The sequence below is a fragment of the Pleurodeles waltl genome, chromosome 9, assembly GCF_031143425.1.
Source record: "Pleurodeles waltl isolate 20211129_DDA chromosome 9, aPleWal1.hap1.20221129, whole genome shotgun sequence".
Classification (NCBI taxonomy): Eukaryota; Metazoa; Chordata; class Amphibia; order Caudata; family Salamandridae; genus Pleurodeles; species Pleurodeles waltl.
Genome location: NC_090448.1, coordinates 71,015,323 through 71,025,626, shown reverse-complemented (window position 1 = coordinate 71,025,626; position 10,304 = coordinate 71,015,323). Strand labels below are relative to the sequence as shown.

At 44.4% G+C, this 10,304-nt stretch overlaps 1 protein-coding gene across 1 annotated transcript in view; it reads right to left on the bottom strand.

Annotated features, from left to right (window-relative positions):
• Nucleotides 1-565: 565 nt before the first annotated feature.
• The window catches only part of LOC138258581 (uncharacterized), a 65,453-nt gene continuing 55,714 nt past the window's right edge, over nucleotides 566-10,304 (bottom strand). Inside the window, exon 6 of the mRNA XM_069205942.1 lies at nucleotides 566-964. Within this exon, the coding sequence (XP_069062043.1) occupies nucleotides 791-964 (174 nt within the window). The 3' untranslated portion in view covers nucleotides 566-790. The remainder of the gene's footprint in view (nucleotides 965-10,304) is intronic.

Below are 10,304 nucleotides of genomic sequence, written 5' to 3'. Positions count from 1 at the left end.
TGCTCTTATTTTGAGATGATAAACTATGACGGAGGAAGTTAGTGGTGGTAACAAGAAATCATAGAATCATGTGTGTTTTTATTTTTCACCAGACATATGGGGCTATTGTATCTATCGAAGATACTGACAAAAGATGTAGAATGCGCTCATAGGCAGTTTCTGCTTATTTAAATGGAGGCAGTGTAGGTAAATGAATTAGTGTCTGCTCACAGCATATTTCTTTGAGGCTGCGTGACTAAAATTACTACCACTGGCCCGTTTGTCCTTTCATCACAGTTTGAAGATTGTGCTAAATTCTTGATTGCAGGGTTAGCATTGTTATCCTGTGGCGAGAAGCATGCTCATGTCTTGGGGAGAGGGAAGGAGAGCATGAGCTGTTTTATTTTTTAACCAGTATGATATCATTCATGGGACTGATTTTTTTGTTGAATATATTATTGTTGGTTTCAGTAAACTGTGGATCTTTTTAACAACTGTTCCCCAACAACAAAGTATGCTGTGCCTTGTGAATTGATCATAATTTATGATGCATTTTTGTGTAATTAGGTTTACAAAATCCTGGTTTAACTTTGTTAATAGAGGTTTATTATAGTGCAACCCTACATTTGGCAGGTGGTGAACAAGCAAAAGACTGTTTTTATTACTTAATTCCCTCAGATGTAGGGAGTAGTAGAGTGTTGCTAATGTCAGTGGTTGGACATCAAGGGATGATCTGTTTTCTAAATCTGTGCAGTACTCTTAGATTCTCTAGACTTGCTGCTGGAGCCCTGGTAGGAGGTCCAAGGCTGTGTCACCCTGTCCTGTGATCCTGCAGGTCCGCACAGCCACATGGGCGCTGAAGGAGTTTCCGCTTCCGCTCAATGCGCTGGAGGGTACTTTTGACTCTGGCTTTGCGGAACACTTCCCACCTCAGTTCTCTCGTAAGCTGCTCCCAGAGGGCTCTGTCGCTGGGGTATGGGCGCTCCTACAACAGAAGAGACATGAGCTGAGATGTAGTCGGGCGAGACACCAAAGTATTTAGACACAAAATCACGCAGTTTTTTTATGTGGTTTTATTGAAGTAACTATTTCATTTAGCTGAAGTAAGCAATTTAATTTGCTGTCTCTCGCTTTATCGTTTGAAGTGCAAAATTTAAATGGCTCGTTTTTACCAAATCACCAGATCTAGTTATATACTTTCTGCAAAATGCGACAAGAAAAGTCAAATTATGTGGCTTACTGTATGACAGTATTATTTCAATAGTTTGTCATTTTAACATATATCAGCAGTTTGACCTCTTTGGTATTAGTTTAACACCTGAATGCAGAAATCACTATCAAAAGGTTATCAGGTAACCTCTGCAAAGAACTGTGCGACATCATCTGTTGCATTGTAAGTAGCTTTTGGTCTATTTAAGCTACAAACCATTTTTGTTAACATCTACCCAATATGTCATATATTGTGCATTATGTGAAATGGCAGTAAATCCATAATCATATTTGAAAACTCTTCAGTTATAGAGGTGCATAATTCCAGTGGTGGCCCTTCATAGTCCACAGGTTCAGCCTAGGTGGCATCAGTACAAGCTTTCCTACTACAAAGAGGTATCACAGGACTTGTGGCAGCAGCAGTACAAGTCACACACACCGGCCTCTCCATGGCCCAACATCCATAAAGTGATAACTCGCCATGGAGGAGGGCCAGTACTCCAGGGAGACTATAGGGGTGAAAGCAGGTAGTCGATAGCCTAGCAGATGGCAAAGTAGTGACATGCCTTAGAACAATTGCAGCACGGGCCATATCTGGTGTGTAAATAAACTGTGGTGCTGTTTGTCGATTCATATCCCCAGTGTCTCTTCCCCGAGCTGCATGCATCTGCCTTCAGGGCCTGTGCCACTAGATCCAAAGACAGAAAATCATCCTTCTACTTTTTTTTGTTTTGATTCAAATTTCTCCAGGCTGTAGAGTAGTACCTTTGCCTGAGCCACTTCCTCTGGTGTGCGTCTGGAACCCTGTTAGGTGAACTTCCCTTTGTTTGCTTGTTTACTGTTACCATGTGAATGTTAAAGATGATATTATCACATAAAATTCCCACATCCCCCACTTCCACTAACGATCACACCTAATTCTTACTGATGTAATCTACCAGATGGGAACTGCAGTAAAGGCATGAAATGGTCCCTTTAGAGCACAAAACTAATCCCAACAACTACTAAAAAAAAAAAAAAAAGCAAAACAAAAAAAACACTAACTCCGGGACCTGAAGCAGCGTGCTGTCCAGCGTAAAAACACAACATGGCCTTATCATGTAATGTAATTACAATACAATGTAGAACCCACACTAAAACTAATACCATAGCATTCAACAGTCAGCCAATTGCATTTCATACAGACTGCTTAATAATTACCTTTTAATGTTCGAATCTCTTACACTCACATGAGTCAAAATTCCGAAGGGTCATATCCATCAGCAAGAACTATGCCAATCCACAGCAATAACACCCCATCACCTACTCAACTAACTGAAGACATCTACCGACCATCGTTATTGATCTTTTATGGAATAAGGGACAGCGACTAGGTTTTTTGGCCAAGTTGCAGAACGCAAAGACAGATGGAGGGATGAATGAACCTGATTTCTACTCTTCCTACTTGGCACCGCAATGGTGCATGGGTCTGCTTCTGGAGAAGGAGGCCCCGGGTTTAATGTGACAGCCAGACCGCCCCCCCAACCACCCGCAGTGCTGGACCCTTATACTTACTGAGGTGGGCAACCCCTGGCGGTCAACAAGACCTCACTGTCCTTCAGGCATGTTGGATGAAGGTTCTTGATCGGGCAAAGGTGCGATTCCCCATCTCCAGAGATTGCCCTGCGGGCGCTAATCTTGTGACTGGATGGGGTAAGAGACAGACGGTTGTTAGACTGGGAAAAGGCAGGACTAGATACAGTGGGTGTGTTATTTTGAGAGGGCATGTTGAGGCCCTTTGCTGATTTACGAAGAGTTCGACATCCATATGGGTCAGTTCCTACTTTTTGGCACCCTTGCCGGAGCTATACATGAGCTCTGGGGTGGGCGCAGAGTGGAACCCAAACTTCTCCACAGCTGCTGCAACCTGTGTGACATGTCTAATGCCCGTCAGCTGGCCCCGGGATTGTATAGCGCATTGCGTGAAGATGTTTGTTCTCCCTTTGAAGTACTACAAAGACATTAGAAAACCAACCTGGGATCCCCTACTGACAGACTGAGATTGGGCCAAAATGTGGGAGGTGGCATCTAATATTTCCCTTAATAATTGTTTCAGATTAATACTTTTACGTCCTCCATAGGGCATACCTTATGCCCCAGAAGCTTCTCTTTATTTCCCGCCAACTCCTCCTGAATGCCTGTGCTGTCACATGGCTCTAGGAGGTATCCTTCAAATGCTCCGGGGCTGCCCCCAGTTAACCCTCCTATTGGACTGAGGTGGTGCACCTCTTGGCAGAAGCCACAGATCGTACACTTAAGTCCTCATCCCATTTTTCCTCCTACGTCTCTTCCCTCGTCCTGCTAAGCATAGCGTTACTACCCGTTTCATTGATCTAGCTCTTGTGCTGAGTAAGCATGGAGTTACTGTGCTGTGGAAATGAGCTGGGGGACCTCGCTTGGAGGGCTGGAAGATGGATGTATTCAACCTGGCAGCGTGGGAAGGGATAGCATTGTGCCGCCCACTGAGTCTGCGAGGGCATGGAACATGTTGCTGGCTTTCATGGGGGCCAGAGTGGGAGTGAAGATGAAGCTCTTGCCTAAATGTTCCATAGATGGTATATATGACCTCTTACTGGGTCCCCGCTGAGATTGTGCCTGAATTCCGACCCTGGGTTTCATCTTCCCTGCTCCACTAGTAACCATAGACATTAGAAAGAAGATGCGTACCATTGGGAGGGGGATTGTCAACGTGCTACATTACTTTCTGATAATTTCTCCTTTTACTTTCTTATTGGGGGGGGCTGCAGGATGAGGTGGGATAGTCGTTTGGATTGGTTGCTTGTTTGATAGAACATGATGGACCTATACGTGCTGTAATATAGAACCCTGCTAGACTTCAGATACATTGCTGGCCTTATGGATGTCTCTTTTTTCCTCAGTGACATGATTATGTATTCTGTTGACTAGCTTAATGACCTGGATTTTCACGTCACAGATGATGTACTATAAGTGGTCCACCCTGTATCTTGATTTGCTTGATCACACCAGTTTTTCTGCCCTCTTATTTCTTTATTTTAAATGGAAGAGATTGGCCAACAAAGAACTCTAATTTAGTCCAGCACTTCAGGTCCTGACTAGTAACATACTATGGCCACTTTTGGCATCTCACAATAGCAATCAAATTTGACGTGATATTAACAGAGCCTTCCCAGTAGATCGCTCGACCACTTCTCTCTTTAACCTATGCCTGCTCAGGACCATAATCTTTAAGAAAAATATCATAGAATGGACAACCCAGTACAATAACCAGTTAAAAAGAGTATGATAAGAGCATAAGAAATACCAAAAAGAGACCTTCAAAAGTGCCAGCTTATTGCAAACCATGGACTGCGTGCCTGTCTCTCACACTTCTTCATGATGCGTCCAATAACATGATAACCACACTCAGTGGCCCTCACACACAACATGGAAACACTTGTCACACCGGTTCAAAACAAAAGCCACACACTTCCAACCAAACACCCTACATGGTGTAGCATGCTAAGCATGTGCACAAGTGCTTCAGTGCCCCTTCCTGGGGTAGTAACAATACCCTTCAATTGCCTTTGTTAGTGTAGAAGGCCTAAAGTATGATGTCTGTTCATCCTGATATTTATTGTTCTGATTTTTTTTATGTAGGTGCAAGTATCTCTCTTCCGTTCCAGGGACAAGAGCGTTGCCCACTCTGGAGCGGTCGGTCCACCTAAAATATGGATACCAATCTCTAGGTACAAAAAGATAGGAAGAGGTGCAATTAGGAATCTAATGGCAAATTTATGGAGGAGGTTTGATTGAGGACTCCAGTCATCAGTTTCTTGGTTCCAGGACCTCACTAGAGGTTTCCAAGTGTAACAAACTATTGCTGAAGTCAAAAATACCTGATCTTTATTAATGAGCAAGCATCAACAAAGCCAATAGGTCTGACCTTGACACACTTTTGAAGTTTCTTTTTTTGTAAGCATATTCAGTGGAAATTCAAATGAAAAAAGTAAAAAAAAAAAAAGCTGCTGTATAAAGGTACCGGACATCTGCTTTAAAGAAAAGAAAAAAAGGGAAAACTGTTGCATCGTAGCGCTTGGCTTAAGAGCGCAGTCTTCGGTGCGACTAAAGTGAACCATCACAGTATTACAGAGGGCGCACTGTCCCACTCTGTGCCGCAGTGCACACTTAACTGGTGTGTGTCGCAGAGTGAGACAAAGCGCCCCATTACGGTCATTGTGCTGTTCAGAAAAAGACACAAGCGCTTGCACATTGAACAGTACAATTATGAAAGGCAAACGTGCTCTTCAAAAGTGCTGGGGGGTTTTCACCTGCAGACTGTCTGGTCTCAGTACAAAGGGAGAGGGAAGACAGAGATTGCACCCACCCGCATGAGGGTGCAGTGGGATGCCTGGGGGGGCCCTTGTGACCCCCCTCGCTCCTGTGCAAACGGCGATGCCAGAGGATGCATATTCAGTAAGCTGCCTTATGGATTCCTTACTTTGCATGGGGACCCCTCCAAACAAGGGCGCGCATGTTGAGATTGCGCCTGTAATGTCCATTTGCACCACAGCACTGATGCTATTTTAACACACAGTAAAATGATGTCTCCTCTGGTAAGTCATGATTGGTTTTTACTACAAGGTTTTACAACATATCATCAGATTGCCATATCTTTCAAATAGCCTAGGGTTATCAATACTACACAAAGAGAAAGTGCAGGTAAGATTGTTTTTTTTTTCCAGAAACAAATGGGAAAGACCAATAAATATCAAACAGAGGTTCCGCTCACCTTCCATTAACAATTCACCCAGATTAAGATACAATGGACTCTGATCTAGACGTGTCTTTCATCAGGTACCACCAGTCAACACTCAAGTCGGAATTTCTACTAATGGACAACAGTAAAGACTGATGTCATAGCAACTTTCTAATAAAATAGTGAACAACAAGTTTTCTTACTACCTCAACCATCCCCACTTCATCTTCCCATTCATGAGACCAATGTGTTGTTCTGATTTTAGATGTTCAAAAGATCCTGGATGTTAGAATACTACTACTTCCCAAACTTTTTAGGAGTAGTAGGTGTCCACTTCAGGGTGCAAGACATTTCTTCTCCTCTGAAACTCATCATTTTCAGTAACAATTTTCTGATAGAACAAGTTGGTTACTTCCTCTTAAATATGACAGTTGATGCTACAAAGATACTGGGTCTCTGCAGTAGTTTTAATGCATTCCGACACAGGCTGCCTGCCACAATTTCCTCCGTTTTGTGGCGGTGAGGTGCATTCTCAGTTCAGCATTCTCTGCTTTGACCACTACTGTGCACCCAGAATGTTCACCCAAATAAATGGCAGCTGTGGTAGGACAATCAAGAGACTGTACCTTCTGGGTGTCTCTGTGAATGTGAAAACATCCACTCTGTTTTTAAAAAACTTCAGTTTTCTGGAGCGGTTCAGGAGACGGTTGTTGAGAGAGTCTGTCCACCATCTAAATAGATCCTTGGGTTGTAGCTCCTTTTTTTAGGTTTCGCCGGCATGCATGCTTGTGCGTTGCTTGCGAAATCTATCTTTAATTTAAAAAAGAAATATATATATATATATATATATATATATATTAAAAGGGGCTTAGAACCAGTCCCTTACTTACCTGATCTTACCATTGGCTTAGTCCAATGTAGCTTTAATTTACGTGCTTCTGATTGGCCAGCATGTCATCATGCTTCACTTCCTGTTGTCTTCATCGCCATTCATGAGGTCAGGTTGCTTCTGGACTAGGTACTCCTGGTCACTTGCCATTGGACACTGGCCAGTGTCTTTCCTCTGCCTACGATGCTGAAGGTGCTTCTTTTTTCTTTCTCCATGTTGTCTTCTTTCTTCGCTGCCGTTTCCCCTGTTTTCTTTCTTCGCTGCCGTCTTTCTTCTTCACTGCATGCTGTCTTCTTCCTTCTTCACTGCTCTCTTCTTTCTTCACCACATGCCCTCTTCTTGCTTCTTTACTGCATGCCACCTTCTGTCTTCTTTATTCACTGCTGTCTCCTTTTCTGCATGCCATCTTCTTTCTTCACTGCATGCCGTCTTTTTTCTCCTTCACTGCATGCCGACTTCTGTCTGCTGTCTTCTTTTTTCACCACATGCCCTCTTCTTTCTTCTTTACTGCATGCTGTCTTCTTTATTCACTGCTCTCCTCTTTACAGCATGTCGCCTTCTTTCTTCACTGCCCACTTCCTTCTTCTTTACCACATGCCGTCTTCTGTCTTCGTTCTTCACTGCTGTCTTTACTGCATGCCATCTTCTGTCTTCTTTCTTTATTGTGGTCTTTAACACATGCCGTCTTCTTTCTTCACTGCCTTCTTCTTTAGCGCATGCTGTCTTCTGTCTTTTCTTTACTGCAGTCTTCATTCTTCTTTGCCGCATGCTGTCTTCTTTCTTCTTTACCGCATGCTGTCTTCTTTCTTCTTTACCGCATGCTGTCTTTTTTCTTTTTTGCCGCTTGCGGTCTTCTTTCTTCTTTGCCGCTTGCTGTCTTCTTTCTTCTTTGCCGCTTGCTGTCTTTTTTCTTCTTTACCGCATGCTGTCTTCTGAATTCTTTCTTCACTGCTGTCTTCTTTCTTCTTCACTGCATGCCGTCTTCTTTCTTCATTGCCGTCTTCTTTACAGCATACCGTCTTCAGTCTCCAACGCCGTCTTCTTTCTTCCTGTCTTTATTTACTGTCGGCTTCTTTCGCCGCATGCTGTCAAGCTAATAGGTTTCGCCTTTGTTTCTTCTTTCAGTTTAACTGGGTTACAAATATTAGAAAATTTTTATAATAATGTTTGCTTTAAATTTGATACGCCAGTGATAGTTGTTTATGTTATTTACATAAACATGCATCACAGCGTAAACAACTGGTAATGGTTAATCCAATTTAAAACAACCATTACTATAATATTTTTCGAATATTTTACAATCCAGTTAGAAAGAAAAAACAAAGACGAAACCTATTGGCTTTGCCAATGCTTGTTGAATAAAAGGAAATAGTCGAAGTTTCTTGGTTGGTAGTGAAGCCATTACATAACCTTTCTCCAATAATATCCTGGAGCACAAGAGGTCTTTAGACAACAGATAGCCAAATACATACCTATTGGACCATAGAAACATTCACCATGATAAATAGGGCAAAGACATTTACAAGGACAGTGCAGACTGGGTAAAAGGTAAAGTTGTGGCTTTTTGGGCTCACGCAATGACTGTCACCCGCGTGAGAGCGTCTCGTAAGCAGTCAGAAGAGGAATTGAAAGAGGAGCGGCCATGCCATCATTCACGCGCATCCCTGTTTGTCTTCGGAGTCCAGACACCGAAAGGGCATCGTCTATAAATAGCGCCTCAAACAAAGAGCGCCGTGTTCCTTTCGAGACGCTCCCTTGTGCGGGACAAAGGGACCCAGAAGCCAGTTGTTTATGAGAAGCATGTCCGGGAAGGACCTGGAGCACGTGAATAGCTCACCTCGGCATCCCGACACTTTCTGGGAAGGAATGTTGGCTTTCGCCTTTCCTCCGGGTCAGCAGTCTCTTCCCTTCGTGACCCAGAGTCTTGGACCACCATGATACCATGGGCGTTAATTCAATGATGTCGCCTGAGGTCAAATGTTGTTTGATTTCCCTCCCACTCCCTTGTGAATCGAGGTTTACGAGTGCTCCAGCACAGTGCTTAATTTGTAGAATAAAAATGTGCCGGTGACCAAAGCTCTCCTCTGAAACACTCGGCTGCTGCAATTAAATGTGTGAGCACGGAATACTGAGGCAGCGTAATCCTAAAATCATCCCTGCCTCTTTAATCCATTTACAGCCACTCCCTGCCCATTCAGCTCACTCTTGCAGCTTTCTGCTTCCTTCCTTTGTGACGCCTTTTCTTTTTTCTCTTCCGCCGTCTTTCCCATATGTGTTTTTTGCTCGCAGTAAATGCCTGCATCAGAAAAATACGTGCAGGCCCTCGAAGATAAGTGGCGGTGCCCCGCACCGGAAACCTCTGGCTCAAATTAAGCACTGCTCCAGCATTGCCTTGCTCTCTCCTGTGACTAGCACCACCCATCCGAAGGTATGTTACCTTTTCCTGGTATTGGTGTAAGCGGTCGGACATGGACCACATAAGGTATGTTCCCTTCTAAAAATTAGAAAGATGTAGTTTGATGCAAAAATAGTTCCTTAATTCGGCCCCTGTATACCTACCATTTTCACCCCGCTCGATGTAAATATTTTTCAGGGAGATAGGAGTGTACAATTGCAGAATACACCACACAGCTGTGACTAAATGTCTCCGAATGCGATCTTTACCTTCATTCTGGGGGTGCCCCACCCCATGTCTGCTGCTCTGCGTGGTCTGAGGCCTAAACTTCTAATATGCTGCGAGACGGAGACAGCACAGCTCCCCCTGGGCAGCGACGGGGTGCACCAGCGCAGTGCACAGGACTGGGTGGGCATGGCCTTCTTTACGGGTCTCGCACTGAGACAGGAAGGGCTGGTAGTTGTACAGTCAATGGCCGTGGGCACCCTCGACCTTAAGCTTGACGGGTGCCCACCAGAAGGAACAACTGGGCCCTAGCCGCGAGGCCTTGGGCAACGCCCGCTACAAACCTGCCCTTTCCCCAGTCCTTGGAGGACTCCTATATTTCTATGTGCTGAGATAAACGCCAGGACGGTGTTATATATGATTTCCTGGGCACAGTGCAAAACCTGGAAGACGATTCCTCGACGCCTGGGTAGGGAGGGGTGGGGGCTTGCCCCAGACGTTTATGTTTCCCAAGTACAGGCTATGCCGCAGGAGAGCCGCCGGTCTTCAGTGAGCTGAAGCGTCCTGAAGGATCATGTCCGACTCCAACTCACACGTGGACCAAGTGCACCAATTTAGAACCGGGTCTCTGCCTGACTTGTAGATAGCACAGGTCCCGCTAGCTAAGGGTTTTACCAATGATTCAAAAGATGGGACCAATGCTTTGCGCTAATTGGCTACCACAGTCCTGTGGTACTGGTGACATAAAAGGATCAGTCGAGGAAGGAGGTAAGCTCCCTCTAACAAGACTACAGTGTCCAAAGGTTCAAGGTTATTTTTTCCCTCGGGATTGGAGATTTGGAGAGCCCATT